A 19,009-nucleotide genomic window follows, 5' to 3' on the forward strand; every position below is an offset into this window, starting at 1 on the left:
TTGTCACAAAAAATCTTGGTAGCTTCTGGCTGCTTGAATTTCAACTCTTCCAGAAGTCTCCTCAACCAAATAGCTTGACAGGCACAAGCAGTCGCAACAACAAACTCGACTTTCGTAGTAGACAAAGTAACAGTTGGTTGTTGACCATGAAATAACACTGGACCCAAACATAAAAAAGTCTCTCGTCCCTTTCAAGTAACGAAGAATTATCTTGGTTGCAGACAAATGCATTTCTGTGGTGTTCTCCATGTACCTGTTGATTAAACTCCCAGAATACATTATGTCAGACCTTGTAGCAGTGAGATACATCAAACTGCCCATAATTTGTTTGTAAAGTGTGCTATCAACCTTCTTCCCAATAGGATTTTTATGTAGCTTCAAGCCAAGTTCAGTAGGACTGTTAACTGGATTACAATCCATCATCTGAAATCTGTCTAGAATTTCCCCTACATATTTTTTCTGAGAAATAAATATCCCTTTATCAGATTGCACTACCTCTATGCCAAGAAAGTAATGCATCGACATTTCAAACTCATCATTCATCGACTTCTTAAATTCTTCAAACATGACACCACAATTTCTAGTAAAAAAAAAATCATCAACATACAAACAAATAATGAGCATCTTTCCTTGATCCCCAATCTTACAAACAATGTATGCTCATAAGGACATTTTGAAAAACCAACTTTTAGAAAATACCACTCAATGCGACTATACCAAGCCCGAGGAGCTTGTTTTAGACAATAGAGGGTTTTTTCCAATCTATAAACCTTATGCTCATTTTCAATTTTAACATAACTAGGGGGTTATTCTTTTCACAACCCAAGGTACCTCCTAGGTGTAACATGGATAAGACCCCGAGAGGCCCTACACAAGCCACTTAGCATGCATAATAAGATATAAGAAATACGAAAGAGGTAAGGAAAAATATTTCAAGTCTAATAGTTAAATCAAAGTAAAACAGAAGTCTACTAAGTCTCATTTTGCCATCTAATACATCAAGAGTGACCAGGATGTAACCCTGGCATCACGTACAAAGTCTAAAAGTAAGAAGGACTGAAAAATGCAAAAGTCCGATCCTCGAAGCATGAGGACTCACCAAAGCTCAAAATCTTCTCAAAGAACTCTAGCCACGAAACTGGAACCCTAAATATCTGACCCTACATTTGGGAAAATGTAGGCAAGAGTATGTGTTAGTAAAAATATGTACCAAGTACGATAGTCATGCATAAAAACATATAGAACATGCTAAAAAGGGATATTTTTATAAGAGTGCAATGACCAAACTAAAACATGAGTTTAGGAGTTAGGAAATATAAGATATAAAACATGTTCAATGCAAGTAGATATCATCTTAAAACCCATGTGAGGTACTTATTGAAGTAGCCTTAGTTCATCATAGGTTGCTTGTGGGAAGTAGCCTTAACCGACATATAAGACCATGTGAGCTATCAACATGGAATCTGATATCTTCCACACCGAAAAGGGTTGTCCTACTTGCCAAGGTAAGACCATGAACTTTCTAGCTTATGTGGATCCACTAGCTAATACCTATCTAGACAATCTTATGTTGACACGTAGTTGATGGGACACGAGTAATTGCCACTCAACTACTCGGTACTAAGCTTAACTTCCACAAAATAGTTCTTAATCTTATTCATCTTATCTTTTTAAAGGAACATGGGTAATCGCCTTTTGTCCTTGCATCATGTGACATGGGGATCACCTCTTGTCTTTCAATAGAGAGCATGGGTAATCGCCTCTTGCCTCTACATTAGAATAACTCTTTATCATTGGTTCATTTTAGGTGAGAAAAGCCTTTCAACCTTAAGAACCCTTATTATGTGAGAAAACTTTTCACAATCATGCTTTCATGTGTATATAAGAAATCCTTTCAACAACACAACAACAACAACAACATCATTGATACTTCACTCTCAAAGCATCCTTCAAACATTTACATAAATTTCATGATAACATGCATGATTTCATAAAACTCATCCTTCATAATTCTACAACCCACATTAGATCATCATAACTTGTAAAACATGGGATAGGTATGGGTTCAAGGGAATTCATCATAAAAACCATAGAATTATATCAATTCATGCTTGGAAGATCATAAAACAGTCAACTAAAGCAATAATCAAGAGAACCCATAACATGGAAGAAAAACCCTAACTCAATAGGGGATTTCTAACTTTGCAACTTGGAGAATTTGGGAACTCCATGGAGGAAAGGGCTCCATGGATGAAAACTATCATACCTCAATGTTAATTGCTTGCCTTCAATGGAGGATTATGAGACATGACTTGAAACCCTAGGTTAAACCCTTCTTCTTCAAGTTTTCTACAGAGAGAAATATTGTGGGAGAAGAAAACTTGATCTTCTTTTAAGAATTTGAGAGAATGATCTTAATTGGAGAAATTTGGGGTTAAAAATATTTATATAGGAGTTCTAGGTAAGGGTAAAACGACATAGTATAACAATAGAATAATTAGGAAAAGACCAAATGATCTTGACTTAAAGCTGACGCAACCCCCACATGGAGGTCTTCACGGGCCATTTAAGGGTCCACGAGCCGTCTAGGCAGTCGTGGCCCTTAGACCAGTGGCTTAGGGAGACCCCTTGTTGCCTTGACTCTCATCACAACCAACTTCACGGGTTGTTTTACCCTTCACGACCCGTTTAGGGGTTCGTGAGAAGAGGCTCACTTGAGATGGGTTCTGCCTCCCCTACACGGGCAACATTACTCCCCTTATGCCTCCCCATGTGTCGTTAAGACCCTCGTGGGATGGGATTCCTACCCAACACTCCTTGGGGGACTTACCACGGGCCACCACACACATCATGGTCTCATTCACAACTCGTCTGTGTAACACCCCAGATTCGAGAAAGGACAAAATATAGATTTGGTGAAGTTGCAGGTGCCACCGACGGAAGCCACCTATGGACCGTAGGTTGAACCATGAATCGTAGGTGTGGTCCGTGGTTAAGCACCTCAACATTTCCCCATAAAGTCCAGAACATGACAGGACCTACGGACCGTAGGTGGGACCACGTTCTGCGGTCCAAGTCTGTGGATCGTGACCCTCAACACCAATTCTCTGATGCCAAACTATGCCCTGCCAGGACAAACCATCGGTCACTCCACGGTCCATCGGTCAGGGGTCATCGATGGTTTCGTCAGCTGTTAAGTCAGGGTCATTTTGGTCTTTTCCCTTATGCTTTGGACATTTAAACTACATCGTTTAATCCCTAAACTACATCATTTTACTCCGTTTTAGCCTAGTATTCTAGTCAGACTCTACCCTAAACAATTCATTCACCCAAAATTCATCAAACATAGAGCAAAAAGGAGAAAAGAGTCGACCAACTCCCCTCCAGAACAAGCAGGAGATTTTCTTCAGTTCCAACCCCTAAATCGAAAGATTTCTCTGTGAATTTCGTCACCAGGTATGTGGGATTTCACTAGTGGGTTCCTTTCATCCACTAGGTCCCTAGAATTCAGTCAGATTGTTGATTCTCTATATCTTGTTTAGACCTAGTGTTTCTAAAACCTTAGATATTGGTTGTGATTTAGCTGTTATGGTGCTCTTAATCAGATTATCATGTTTTCGTGAAATCATTGCTTAGTTCTTTGCATGAAATTCAGAACCCTAGTGGTGTAGATTCTCTTAGTTCATGAATTACACATGCTAGGTTAGTTAAATAGATATACATGCTCCAGTTTCGAATGTTACATTGTCAATTCATAAATGTTGCATTCTCAGATTTGCATGTCAGAATATTGAGCTATCCAGTATACATTTATGTTGTATCAGACACAATTCCAGTTGAGAGTAGACTTAGCACCGAGTGGACTAGGTTTCAGTGCACCCTCATAGTCCTAGAACTACATGCCCCCGTAGGTTTATAAGTCCCTCTGTTGGGCATCATATTTAGTGATCACGTCAGTCATGCCTTTATACCCCTGCCAAGGTATATTGGGTCCTCTCGATAAGGCGTATACATCAGACTCCACGTTTAGCTCACGTGGTTTTATGTCGGTTAATAGTAGTTCCCACGGTCAGACTCTAGTTCATTTGACCAGGTTTTCTGTTATACTTTAGTATTCAGTCTCAGCATGTGATGTTAATAATCAGTACTTGGTCATTGCATTCAGTTCAGTTCATTTCAATATATTTCAATATTATTATTATTCGGTTCAGATTATGTCATTCTTCAGTTATGCTTTATTCAGCTATTATCCATTGCCTACATGCTTAGTATATTCCAAGTATTGACGCATACTTTGCGCTACATCCTTTCATGATGTAGGTTCAGGTATTTAGCATCCAAACCACGCATAGATCGGTTTTTGATCTGTATTCAATAACTTCAGTGGTGAGTCCGCATACTTCAAGGACAATAGACATGTTTTTCATATTCAGTCTTTTATTTCAGTTTTCATTTTTGCTAGGGTTAGCTTGGGACATGTCTCATTAACTCTAGTCAGTTAGAGGCCTTTTCAGACATAGTATTAGATTCAGCTTTAGTTTTGAGTGAATGTTCGGTATCATTAAAATCTTAGAAGTTACATATATACTCAGATCAGTATTGGGTATTTCCCCATCTTTCAGTTATCTCATCTTTTAGCTTCAGCATAGTATCTATTTATGTAGATTCTCTTACTTCGTAAATTACACTTGCTAGGTCACTTAAATAGATATACATGCTCCAATTTCAAATGTTACATTGTCAGTTCATAAATGTTTCATTTTCAGATTTGCGTATCAGAATATTGAGCTATCTAGTATTTCAATTTTGTTGTGTCAAACACAATCCCAGTTGAGAGTAGACTTAGCACCGAGTGGACTAGGGTTCAGTGTACCCTCATAGTCCAAAAACTACATGCCCCCGTAGGTTTATAAGTCCCCTATGTTAGGCATCATATTTAATGATCACGCTAGTATGCCTTTATACCCATGGCATCTCGATGGGACATATACATCGGACTTCATGTTTAGCTCACGTGGTTTTATGTCGGTTAATAGTAGCTTCGGAGTCAGACTCTAGTGCATTTGACGAGGTTTTTAGTTATACTTCAATATTCAACTCAGCATGTTATGTTAATAATCTGTACTTGGTCATTGTATTTAGTTCAGTTCATTTCAGTATATTTTAGTATTATTATACTGTTCATATTATGTCATTGCTCAGTTAGGTTTTGTTCAGCTTATATGTTTGTTCAGTTATCATCCATATCCTGCATGTTTAGTACATTCCAAGTACTAACGCATACTTTGCGCTACATCCTTTCATGATGTAGGTTCAGGTATTCAGTATCCAGACCACGCATAGATCGGTTTCTGATTCGTATTCAGCAGCTTCAGTGGCGAGTCCTCATACTTCAAGGACAATAAACATGTTTTTCATATTCAGTCTTTTATTTCAGTTTTCAGTTTTGCTAGGGTTAGCTGGGACATGTCCCAACAACTCTAGTCAATTAAAGGCTTTCTCAGACATAGTATTAGATTCAACTTTAGTTTTGAGTGAATGTTTAGTATCATTTAACTCTTAGAATTTATATATATACTTAGATCAGGAATGGGTATTTCCCCATCTTTCAGTTATCTCATCTTTTAGCTTCCGCATAGTATCTCTTTATTCAGTTGTTTTTAGTATGCTTATGATATGCCATCTTCAGGGTTAGCTTGGGGTCACTCGTGATCCTAGGTCCCGTGTTTACATCAAGGGGGTAGCCTCGGGGTGTGACACTATGGGGCTTCATGGAGGGTCCCTGGTCCAGGTGTTGGCCTGTGAGTCCTTCTCCATAACCCCTTTTTGGTCTTTCTCTAACCCGAGGTGTCACAATTCTACAAATACATGTTCCTCCAAGTACCCATGTAAGAATAATGACTTGACATCTAGCTGAAAAATAAGCCAAGACTTCTGAGCTGCCAATGCGATAACCAATCTGATTGTATCATGTCTGGCAATGGGAGAAAATACTTCTGTATAATCTATATTGTATTGTTGCTTGTATCCTTTAGCCACTAAATGTGCCTTGTACTTGTCCACTTCGCCATTTTTCTTCAACTTTGTTTTGAAGGCCCACATCACTCCAATGGTTTTCTGTCCATTTGGAAGATCTAACAGCTCCCAAGTAATATTTCGCTCAATGGCATCAATTTCATCATCCATTGCTTTTCTCCACTTTTCTTCCTTCACATCACTCTCAAAATAAGTAGGATCCAAATCTAAAAACAAAGCAAAATGAGTAGTTGGATCTTCTATTCCAGTTACATTATAATCTTTCATCTAAGCAGGCCTTCTTCTAACTCGTCCGACAATTTGAGTTACTTCTTCATTTGCTATAGAAATTGTTGGTAAAGTTGTAGTGGCGGAAACTGATGAATTTCCCAGCACACAAAGTGCTGAAAATTGCTCTTGTTCAACGTTACTATCACAGAGCATTTGGGTAGGCTGCTGCCTATTCCAAGCCCAAGTGCTTTCCTCGTCAAAAGTAATATCCCTTTTGATAATAGACTTTTTGGTCAATGGATTAAACAACTTATATGCTTTGGAAGACCCAATTACACCAAGAAAAAAATATTTTTCAGCCTTGTCATCAAGTTTCTTCCTCCTTTCATTCGAGGCATGAGCATATGCAATGCATCCAAAGATTCTAAATGATCTACGGTTGACTTTCTCCATTCCATGCCTCCTGCAGCGTCATATTTTCAACAAAAAAGGTTGGGCTTCTGTTTAAAATATGAACACTCCAATTTACGGACTCTGGCCAAAAAGTCTTTGGAATGCTTCCTCTCACTAACAAACTTCTCACCATGTTGATGATGGTTCTGTTATTCCTTTCCGTTACACCATTCTACTGTGGTGAATACGCAGTTGTAAGCTCTCTTCGAATGTCATTCTCTACACAGAATACTTCAAATTCTTTTGAATAATATTCGCCACCACAATCAGTTCGGAAAGCCTTAATAGTTTTCCATGCTTCATTTTCCACGCTTACTTTGAAGCTTTTAAATGTTGAAAAAACTTCAGATTTTTCTTGCAAAAAATAACCCAAGTTTTTCTTGAAAAATCATCAGTAAAAGTGACTAAATACCATTTACCTCCATTGGACGTTAGGTTTATCGGGCCACAAAGATCTGAATGCACCAGCTCTAAGACATCATTTTCTCTCTATGACTTTTCTTTGGGAAATTGAGAGCGAGGTTGTTTACCAATAACATATTCTTCATAGATTTTTGAAGGTGTAGTGATTTGAGGAAGACTCGTGACCATGTTTTTCTGTTGGAGTGTCTTCAAGCCTCCAAAACTCAAGTGACCATAATGGAAATGCCACAGCCATAAGGGATTCCTTACTTCAACCATCAAACAAGATTGAACACTATCAATCTTTAGTGGAAATAATCTGTTAGAGCTCATTTGAACTATTGCAATAGCTCCTCTCATAGGATCATAAATTTCACACTCGCCCTTCTTAATAGTGATGACGTATCCCTTTTCTTGAAACTGGCCAACACTAAGTAAATTACATTTCAAGTCGGAAACATACAATACATCAGAGATTGTCTCCACAAAACAATTCTTGATTTAATCTGCATATCACCTCTACCCATCACTTCTACATTTGAACATTCACCAAAGGCAACAGTAGAACGAAATTTTTCATTTAGAGATGAAAAAGAAAATTTACTTCAACTCATGTGGTTACTGCATCCAACATCTACATACCAAATGTCATATTCGTATTTTGTTCCATCGTGGACAACCATTAACAAAGTTTCTACTTCCTTCTTTTCAACAAAATTGCAAAATTGGCACTTTCTTCTTTTTCTTTGTCATTAGGAAGTTTAGTGTAACAATATGATGTATAATGACCAAATTTGCGATATCTATAACACTCTACCTTGGATTTGTCATAGTCACGACCTCTGCCATGAGATTGATCATTGTTGGCTTTGAAATTCTTGTTGGAATCTCTGCCTCCACGAACTCCTCTTCCTCTTCCTCGGCCTCTACCTCAACCTCTACCTCTATAGTTGATGGACCGCATGAAATTTTCCATTAACATGCTTCAGTGATCGTAGTGACCATCAAAGCGTGGAATGAATGCTTGCACAAAATTATTTTCAGTAGCCATTGGATAATGTGAAAAAAAATTATTTGCCTCACTTGTTTTCAATCTCACGAAATCTGGCTCGGATACCACTGGTGTACTCTTAAGAAGAAAATAAGAAATATGTAAAAGAAGAAGACAATGGCTGGAAAAACTCCCTCTTTCATTCAGAATCTTCAAGCCTATATATATATAGGAAAATACTTAACATAATACTTCCACTTAAATATGACACGTATCAGTCCACAATGAGCATAATTAAACTACTCCTAAAAAATAGAACACATAACTCCTAAAAGAAACATAACACGTTACCACTAAAATAGAAAATATGTGGATTGACTCAACTTAAATTAAACAACTCACAATCTTCCTAAAGACTAGGTCAACTGGCAAGCTAAAAGAAGTTCCTACAAGAAGGTCATTTTACCTTGGAAATGAGCACACACCCCCGGCTATTTATATTTGAGAATTCATTGGTAAAATGTTAAGAATTGCTACAATCTAATGAAATATTCCGGAAGTTGAGCATTAAGAAAGTTATAACTCGTTCAATCGGTAAATCCAATCGTTTCATAGTCTTGCCAACCCCAATTAAGCAGGAAATGGCATCATATGTCCCTTAATTTTTTTTAAGTTGCTTCTTATATTTCTTCCCCAATTTGAAAAACTTTGCAAATGTTGACTCAAGGACAGATGACCCTTTCCATCTCTTAACTCTTCTTCCTCATCCTTTAATGTCTACATTTTCAATCAACTAAACTGTAGATCCTCATCTCTTTCTATTTAATTCCTCAAGAATATTGATGCCGAAAACTCAAGTTAAAGTCTAAAAGGCAGGATTCATATTTTTATAACTTTAGCCATATGCTAATACTCATTTGTTTATCAGGTGAATTATGTTAACTTTCTTCATAATAATAATAATTCTTAATGTAAACAATTATTCTTTTTTCATCTCTAGAATTCTCCATAACAGGTTAGAAGGTTTGTTGCCTAGCCTTATCACAAGAAATCAGTTTGGTTTTGTTAAAGGAGTAGCATTACTAAGAAATTATATTAGCGCAATAGATTATTACTGATATCAGAAAAAGAGACATTGTTTTCAATGTTGTAATAAAGCTTGATATGGCAAAAACATATGATAGACTGGACTGAACTTTCTTGTTTTAAAGTTCTGGAGAAACTGGGATTTCATAACCAAGTAGTAGACAAGATTTGAAGATTAATTGCTAATAATTGGTATTCATTTCTTATAACTAGTTGAGTACAATATTATTTTTATTCTACTAGAGGTGTTAAGGGGACCCCGATACCCTGCATTGTTCATATTGTCCGCTGAAGTATTGGCTAGAGCTGTGAATGCCCTCGTAACAGCCCAAAAAATTCTAATTGAAGGCTTAAATCATTCTCTGAATGCGTATAGGCCTGAACTCGTTGATTTCTAAATAGGTGTTAAGATTAATTCTTAAGTGTGGGAAATGTATTGGATGTGAATTTAGGTCATAAGGAACATCTAGCACAATATCGGGTTCAAAGATTCCTTACTGATTAAGTTTTGGTATAACATTTTACTTAGGTCAACTTCAAACGATCATATCTCTCCGATTATGAAGAATTATGTTATCAATGACCTATCAAATTAAAGGCCTATGGGTCTTTTTTCTAACACCGTTGATCGTTCGTCAATCAGAGACCAAAGTAAAAGGTTATGATTTATTTACCAGAGACGCTCCAACCTGGATGATCAGTCCATGAGAAGGTCCATATCACGGAGATGAAGTGGACCTCACTGTCCTTTTTAATAAAAAAATTTCTTCTAGCTCCGTGACACAGAGCCAATGCAGGTTTGGGCAAAAAATTCACAGGCTTGTATTTTTTTAGGCTATTTTGTCCTAAAAGTCTCTAGGGAGTTATCTAATTGCCCCTAAATGTGTCGGAAATAAGTTTTTCATTAAACCCTCTCATTCGCTCCTAAATTCCTACGCTCAAGAAACTTCAAGCCTAGGGTTCATCATTGTGAAAGCAGTGGGAAGAATGAGCCACGCAGATGAGAATGAAATGTGGATGGTTATTCCAATATGGAGGACGAGTCAATGGGACAAGGTGTAGCCGGAACTATTCCCTTACCGCCAATTGTAGGAAATGTCATGTTCCATTTCACAAATATTATGTTATACCTCCAAATAAAATGACACTTCGACGGGTTAGCAAGTGAGATGCCAACCGCCACATCCTGATCTTTCGTAAAACAAGTCAATCCTTCAATTTAACCAACATCAGCCATGAATCAATACGACTAAGGTTGTTCTGCTTTCTTTTACGGGGAAAGCCACAACATTGCTTGAGGAGTTTTCATAAGGCTCTGTCACTACATGGAACGAGCTAACGAATGCGTTCCTTGAAAGATTTTTCCACCCTCACGAATGCTTTAATTGAGGGATGAGATCAATAACTTTCATCGACTATTGGGTGAACCGATTCATGAGGTATGGTTAAGATATAAAAAGGTTGCCTAGTGTCCCAACCATGTGATTTCTAAGGGAGTCTTGAACAAAATTTCTATTGGTCCTTGGATTCAATCAACAAGGCCTTGGAAAACAACTTAGCATGAATCCAACAATTTAAAATACTCATTTTTAGTGCAATTTTGAAGTAATCACGGAACAGATCATTATAACATCAATCACTTCTTGAATACCCCACAATTTTCATCGACAAAAACTATAATATTTGAATGAAATCATAATTTGAAATCTTTGACTTATGAACATTGTAATGGATGAATGATCCTCACATTCTCTGCAAATCCTATCGTTCTTTAAATCAAAGCATTTTCAGAAAAAAAATTTCAGACAAGATAAAATTATTGAGGTTGTTTTTAAGCACAAAACAAAAATAAGAAAAAAAAAAGAGAGAAAGATCAATGTTAAGAAAAAAGTGCAAGTTAAAATGTAGACAAAAAGTTTCAGCACCAACTACCAAAGTAGAACTTGAAGAGCAATTTTTTTAAAATTATAGTATGTTGTTTTTTAAAAATGGGGCAGCAAAAAGAATGATTGAAATATCTCTCAATGGATTGAAATGACTTTCAATGATTTTATTAAGCATCGAGAAGCTTTAAATAGCCAACATAAAAATATAATCCACATAATTTGAAATTTGAAACAACCTAAAATATCTCAACAATTCAAACAACCCAATTAAAATTCAAAACTCAAATTCATCTTAAATTAAACAACTTATTTTATTAAAAGTTATTGCAGTAGCTAAATGAAAACTTCAACAGTCCTCATTTGCTATAATTATTGCAATTAAAAAAAATGTTCCTCCTCAATGTTTGCTTTGGTAGTTGATGCTGAATTCTTTTCATTGTTTTGAACTTGCAATTTTTTTTTCTTTCATTTTGTTTTGATTTTGTTCTTCAAAAACACCTTCCATGACATCGTCTTGTTTTTTTAGAAGTTTTTTTGAAAGTGCATTTAATCTTAACTTTTGTAGGATTTGTAAAATATTGTTGTAAAAGTTCTCTTCCTTCATAGCATCACATATCACATAGATTTCAAAATATGTTTTTATTCTCACAGACCAAAATTTGATAGTTTTCGCCTGTGAAAATTTTTGGAGAATCCAAAGAGAGACTGTTACTTGTCATTATTTTTGGTTAAAAATTAGTTTAGAAAATCCTATGCGGTGAAAAAAGCATGGGTTAAAAATAGTAGCCCGGACGGGTTAAAATGAATTGAAAAATAGCCCTTGCGGGTTAAAAGTAGTATGGTAGTTATTTGAAAGATTTCACAGATCCCGTAAGATCAATGAAGCTCTGATACCACTTTTGGTGTTTTTTTTAAAAATGGGGCAATTAAAAGAATGATTGAACTATCTCTCAATGGATTGAAATGTCTTTCAACAACTTTCAATGATTTAATTGAGCATTGAATGACTTTAAATAGCCAACATAAAAAACATAATCTGCATAATTTGAAATTTAAAATAAGCTAAAATATCTCAACAATTCAAATAACATAACAAAAATTCAAAATTCAAATTTATCTTAAACTAAACAACTTATTTTTATTAAAAGTTACTGCAGTAACTAAAAGCAAACTTCAACATAGTAACTAAAGAAAATAGAGACGGTTCAAATTCTCTCTGAGTTATTGCAGTAAATTTTAAACATGATAAGTTGCTTGTTCTAAGATGAATTTGAAATTTAAATTTCTATTAAATTTTGTTTAGTTTGTTAAGATATTTAAGTTTTTCAATTTTAAATTAGGGAAAATGCATAAGTACTCCCCAGCCTATGCCCAAAATCCCTGAGACACACCTAACATTTACTAAGGTCCTATTAACCCCTTGAACTTATTTTTTATATAATTTTCTTCCCCTTTTCGGCCTACGTGACACTATCTTGTGGGCCCACCGCGTGTTGACAATTTTTCAAGGATAGTGCCATGTAGGCCGAAAAGGGGTAGAAAATTAATTAAAAAATAAGTTCCGGGGGGGGGGGGGGGTAATAGGACCTTAGTAAAGGTTAGGTGTGTCTCAGAGATTTTGGGCATAGGCTGGGGGGGTACTTATGAATTTTCCCTTTAAATTATGCATATTTTTTTTTATTTCAAGTTGGTTATTAATAAAAGCCCTCCTATCTGCAAACCATTTTTGTTGTACCACCACTAACAATAACATACCTAGTGTAATCCCAAAAGTGAGGTTTGAAAAATGTGAGATGTACGCAGACCTTACCCAACCATTGTAGGGGTTAAGAGGTTGTTTCGGATAGACGCTCGACTCAAAAAGAAACTTATTCATTGAAGAGTTGCATTTAGAAAAATAGATAACAAAATTATGAGATACAATGAAAATGAAGCAAAATATAGTAAAAACGCATAGGTGAATAGAAAACTACGTGATCATTAAATATTACTACTAATAAATATAAAAGGATATGAGACAAGCTCCCTGCCCCTCCCACCTAACCAGAGACCACATCTCAGCTACCTATTAATTAGCCTTCTACCGTAATCCTCCATCTCCATACCTTCCTATCTAGGCCATATCCTCAATAAGCTGAAGTTGTGTCATGTTTTGTCTAATCACCTCCGCTACTTTGTTTCGGCCTACCTATACCTCTCTCAATTCCTACTACAATTAACCTCTCACACCTCCTAACTGGTGCATTCCCACACCCAGTGGCGGAGCCATAATTTTCATCAAGGGTGTCCATACTTTAGGAAAAGTAAAAAAATAAACCTTGATGGTGAGATTATAAAGATTGGAACGTCACTTTTGTTCTCTAAAAAACGAATCTAATTTTTTTTAAAACAAAACGCCTTAGTTTGGGCTCAAACCTAGGCCCTTGAGGCGATTTTTTTCTCTTAAAAAATGAAACTAAAAAAAATTAAACAAAACACCTTTGTCTGGGTTCAAATCCCAGCCCTTGAAGCAACTTTGAATAGGCTTAACTATTGAGCTATCTTTTTTTAGTATGTCAAGATTGTTCAACAATTTATATATATCCAAAACTATTGATATTTAACATATATACTCGCAAAAAAATTTTCGATGAAAGTTGTTCATCTGACAATCCATGCTAAGGTGTAGCTCAGCCCCTGCCCGCACCCTTACCTTTAAAAAATCCAACAATTGTATTGGCAGTGATGGAGAAACAAGGTGTGTTTAAGATGGGTGCCACAAACCTTAAGCTGCCATTTAAATCGAAAATTAACATCAAATTACACACCTTAGGGTCGGATTTTTGAGGATATTTATGAGACTCACTGAGCCACTAAGGTATCTTTTAAGAGAAAGATCGGTTGGCCATATTGCCAAAATGATACTATAAAATAAATTAGACCTTTCTTTGATTATATATGAGCTGTTGTTTTATATATTGTACTTGCACCTTGAGTTTTTTTTTCCTTTCTGAACTCTCGCTACACCACACTCAATGAATATTTCTATTACCTTTTCTTATATACAATATATATAATTCATATTCATAAACAACTTGTACCATTTTGAATCTCCTATGCTAACTAGTCAAGAAGCAGAACCCTTTGATTCTTGAATATCCAATTCATGTTCAGCAACCATGATGCAAGAATCAGCCTCCAAAGATGATGAGGATGTTTTCCTTTCCTTAAAGGTGTCTTTGGCTGAATTAAGCATCTCAACTGTACACTGAACATCAGGTGTTATTCCCACTTGATCGATGTCATGAAGTGCTGGAGACAAATACTTGGCTACTGTAACAAATAGAGCCGATCCATCGTGCAACTGTGTAACACTCTGCATCAAACACAATTGGATATTGTAAAAGATGAGACTTATAAGCAAAACAGAGAGGGAAATTTTTATCGAGCAAATGTGATACAACACAAGAATGCAAGTTTAAGGGAAAAAGAACTCAAAAGCTTTCGACTAAGTTCACTTTCCATCTAGGAGGTTAATATAATTATAATTTTGACTGCCATGAGACATGTTATGGAAGCGTCAAATCCATCAGAAAGTTAAACAGACTAGTGGGTAACTTTTATATATAGACTGAGAAGGGTTAGCATCCGTCCAAAGTTCAAGCCAAACCTGTATCTTTCCTTTCCCGAAAGTCTTATGCCCGACAAGGATTGCACGACCATTATCATGGAGTGCCCCGGCCAGAATCTCACTAGCACTTGCACTTCCCTCATTCACCTGTTAATAGGGAATCAAAGGCATAAATATTTCATCAACAACTATATCCCTCAGTTCCAATAAATTTGTCTAGTAATAAATACTATGTTGAAGAAAATTATGATATAGTATGAAAAGGATGTCTTAAACTAACAAGGACGACAAGTGGATCGTGTGTTACAGCATGTCCATTGACCATGCTAATTGGTGCCATGTTTCCATCCCTATCAACAGTGTTCACAAGTGTCTCATCGCCATCTAGCCATATCTGGGCAACATCTAACCCAGCCGTAACGAGACCTCCCTGCATAATTTATAAGACAGACACTTGAGATGTCAAAGGGTGAATAGATTAAGTATGAGAGTACACAAGTCAAAGAAAAGGGGTTTTAAAGGAACTTACAGGATTATTCCGAAGATCTAATATATATGATTGCACACCCTGATTTTCCATATCCTGAATTGTGTTTTCCATTTCCATAGCAGCAGACTGTTACATCAAAAACATACAAGTCTTTACTCAATATATGCAAGGGAATTCATTTTGTTTGTCATTTGACGATGAAGGAAAGTCAATGATCTATGACTCTTTAACTACCTGAGAGAAGCTTGACAACTTTACATATCCAGTTTTCAAGAGACGACCATCAGGCATTTTATGAGGGATGATGGCACTGGATACTGGTGAAAGCTTAATCACTTCGCGAGGTAGTTTAACCTTAAAAAATAAAATATGTTAACAAAAATAATTAGAAAGTCAATATATTTTTAATTTAGATAACATGAAATAGCTAGGTGCATGTACTTGAGAAAACATTCACCAAAAAAAATAATAAGCTATTGTCATTTCTTCTTGCACACATCATACCTCTTGATAACTGGATACTCCTGCACCATTACCCTGGTCACGAGAAGAGCAGAAAAAAGTGATAACTTAGAGTTAGAAAGAGCATTCAATTCAATTGAAAGATAGAGAAATTTTCTACAATATGCCTATCAAGATGAAACAATTATTTTTCGTTTGAGAAGCAGCGCGACCATAAGTACTATTCCTGACCAAAGAGGTTGAAAAATTAAGAGAATACACTACTAAAAAATCATTATTTTCCTACTAAAATAATCTATTGAAAAATGTTCTGTGGCTATTTCCATAGATATTTTGACGGAATTGGTTGGAAAAGAAAAAAAGTAATGTTTTCATATGGAAAAAAATTAGTTTCTCACTATTTTAGTGAGAATTTGTTCCCACCATGCATTTTCCGAATGAGTTGGTTCGGAGGGTAATCAGTGTGAAAATCATGTTCTATAGCATAAATTTTCCACAGATTCGCGGTGGAAAACAAACATTATTTCTATTACTGAAGGACACATAATATGTAAAAGAATCACACAGAAAAGGCGGTTGTACAGATTATTTCTGATGAGGTGGTTGTGGATGAAATAAGATTGTTTACATAAATTATTGTTCAGTTGTAAAGGAGTTTCAGTTGGCTCAACGAAAAAGGGGATAAGCTTACTCTGTGAACTTTGACTGTAACAGTTGTACCAGCACGGCCCCTCAGTTTTTGAGCTGCTGTTTCACTGTCAACTCCATCAAGCCTCTCACCTGAAGAAATCAAGCAAAATTCAAGCTCTAATCAAGCTGTTTTATGTGGTTTCTGTTTAAAGGACACAGAGGAGTGCACTGTTCAATGATCGTGGTTTTTAGTCTCGTTTATAAAGTGATTTACGACATTGATACTCACTAACAGAAGTTTTGGAGTTGCCTTTCAGGGAACAGGTTCACCATCAAGAAAGGCTTTCACTGCTTTATTGGCAGTGGTTCTATGTTCTATACAAGTATGTATGTCTGAGTGCCCCTGAGCAAGCATTGTACAAGAACATAAACAACGTGTACCAACAAGATTATATTGAGTAACTGCTGGTATATAAGTCTAAACACTTCTCTGAATTCGTTCAACAATTCACAACTTCTCTCAATAGATTACTCCGAATGAAGAAAACAGTAAGTAGCAGACTGAGAATTTACTCCATCGAACTAAAGTTAAATATAGAACTAGTAACATGAATTAGTATAGAACTGGTCAGATACATTATCTCATATTGAAACCTATAGACATTTGAAAAGGAGATAATGTAACATATAGGATATGGACCATTCTGACACTTTGGACTATTGAACGAATGATTATGCATTCTGTGCTTAAGATTGTTAAACTTCACTATTTGACTTAATGCACTGAGAGTGATGAAAATGGATTTTCGGGGTAATGTAGTAGTAAAACTCAATTATCCACAGGATGGAAGATATTGAACTTTCCGAAGAAAGCTTATAAACAGGACAACAATGCTTCTGCATTCTTCAAACCAACTGCATTTAGGAAAACTCTATTATCCACAGGATGGAAGACCAAGATTTTGAACTTTAGTCAACATCTGTAAGCCATTAGCTTGCTAAGTTCTGCTGATATAAAACTAGTTTGACTAATAAGTAATTACCATTTATCTCAAGCAATTCATCTCCTTCATGAATGCCAGCACGTGCAGCTGGGCTATTCTCCACACAGGACAAAACAACCTGAAATCAATTGTACGTATGATGCAAAAGTTAAATGAAAATTGTTTCCTAGTTTAGACTTTCAGGAGTTGATATATTCTGAATATAGAAACTGTCCTAATAAAGATACCAAACTGTCATTGCTGAAAATATTTAAACTGCACTGTTAAAAACTGATATTTACACCTCAAGAAGCATTTTTATAAGGAAGTAATGTAAGACATACACAAACAAAATCTATTTATGAATAAGAAACCTATACTTTAGGGAATAAAACAAAATAGCAAGTTCATTGGATCATTGTTACTAACCAGGTGGCCTGTATTTGGTTGAACACTGACAAAGAGTCCAACACCTTGTAAATTTCCATCACTTCCTATTCTAAAACTTTGGTACTCCTGTTGAAAATAATGTTACTGTATATGTAATAAAAATATGCAGTTAAGTGTTGTTAACCATAGAAGAAAGATTTGCACCTTAGGACTAATAATGCGTGTATAGGGATCTCCAAGCGTAGATAGCATTCCCCTTACTTTGCTATAGGCAGCATCTTCTGACCTCAATGGAAACATTTCTACCATGGTTTGTTGCAGTTTCAAATCCCAATCTGTGAGATAGATATGTTTCCACAAGCAGTTAGGTTGCTAGCTGATACAATTTAACAGTATGTTTAGGAAATTTGATAAAAACAAAAGTTAAAAGGAGGTTGTATCTCACAAAGTTGCTGTTTCGGCAATAGGAGTTTAGCGGTTCTAAATCTTAAGACAGAAAGAGAAAAATATTGCAAAATATGCTTCTTCTTTTTTTTTTTTTTTAAAAAGAAGTTCGAACCCACAACTTTAGCATGAAAAGCATTTCCATAGCCTCTTCCTTACCATTGAGCCGTCAATCAGGGGTTCACAAGTTAATATACATGCATGCTTTTTAATACAAATATATGGTCTACACAAAAGCTATTGGGTTTGTTCGAAACCCCCTTAGCTCTGACCTGTGTTTTGGTAAATGATTTTACCTTGATGATTGAAAGTTGGATCTACGAATGTCTCTCTAATCAAACTCCAAGCCTCAATTAAGGTCCTCTGAACTGTGTTTACCTATGAAACATTCAATACGCAGGTTTAACTTCTTTTCAGTATTTTATAAAACAAAAAAAAAATAAAAAAATCGATTAGATACCTCAGGTGTGTGAGAGACAGGGAATGCTACAGTTAAAGAGTGAGCGAAAGCTGGAGAATAAGAGGAGAAGGACAAAGCAGTAGCAGCAGCTAATCCAATAACTCCTTTCCCTATCCATTTCATCAAATTTTGATCATTCTCTCTCAGCTTTTTCATAGGAAGCTCCTTTCTCCCACAAGCAACCCCTCTTTTATGTGTTATGGATGGAAATCTATAACAAAATAATGATTTGGAGATTGATGATCCAACATTAATATTTGAGCACAAAGTTTCCATCTTTAATTTCACGATCAATGTACATTACTAATACTACTAATAAATAATACTCCGACTAATAGTAGGAAGAAACTGCCGTGTTGGGGGGTCTACATGAATCTATCAGTTTTGTGGTCGTTAACTTAGTTGCGTAACTGAGTATCTCTCTACCAATTCATCTTCACCTCACAACTGGACCAATAACTCTTTTTTATTTTGTT

General features: G+C 35.9%; 2 protein-coding genes across 2 annotated transcripts in view; one reads left to right on the forward strand and one right to left on the reverse strand.

Annotated features, from left to right (window-relative positions):
- LOC125828357 (target of rapamycin complex subunit LST8-1) overlaps positions 1-19,009 on the forward strand; it is a 1,170,163-nt gene that overhangs the window by 818,653 nt on the left and 332,501 nt on the right. The gene's annotated exons all lie outside the window — the stretch shown is intronic.
- LOC125828353 (carboxyl-terminal-processing peptidase 3, chloroplastic) lies at positions 14,113-18,895 on the reverse strand. Its single transcript, XM_049507665.1, has 12 exons — positions 18,534-18,895; positions 18,370-18,451; positions 17,834-17,964; positions 17,669-17,755; positions 17,300-17,378; positions 16,318-16,406; positions 15,669-15,701; positions 15,399-15,518; positions 15,204-15,290; positions 14,955-15,104; positions 14,714-14,821; positions 14,113-14,419 (listed from the first exon to the last, which is right to left on the reverse strand). Exons 1-12 carry the CDS (start codon positions 18,807-18,809, stop codon positions 14,171-14,173), a joined length of 1,491 nt encoding a protein of 496 aa, XP_049363622.1. The 5' UTR covers positions 18,810-18,895; the 3' UTR covers positions 14,113-14,170.

The sequence above is a fragment of the Solanum verrucosum genome, unplaced genomic scaffold (genome assembly GCF_900185275.1).
Source record: "Solanum verrucosum unplaced genomic scaffold, falcon-dt-bn FXZP01000048.1, whole genome shotgun sequence".
Lineage (NCBI taxonomy): Eukaryota > Viridiplantae > Streptophyta > Magnoliopsida > Solanales > Solanaceae > Solanum > Solanum verrucosum.

Coding starts and splice junctions, on each gene's coding strand:
- LOC125828353 (XM_049507665.1), bottom strand. CDS start 18,809: ATGGAAACTTTGTGCTCAAATATTAATGTTGGATCATCAATCTCCAAA. Junction 17,379..17,668: donor AACCAAATACAGGCCACCTG/GTTAGTAACAAT, acceptor AATTGATTTCAG/GTTGTTTTGTCCTGTGTGGA. Junction 14,420..14,713: donor TCGGGAAAGGAAAGATACAG/GTTTGGCTTGAA, acceptor TGTTTGATGCAG/AGTGTTACACAGTTGCACGA.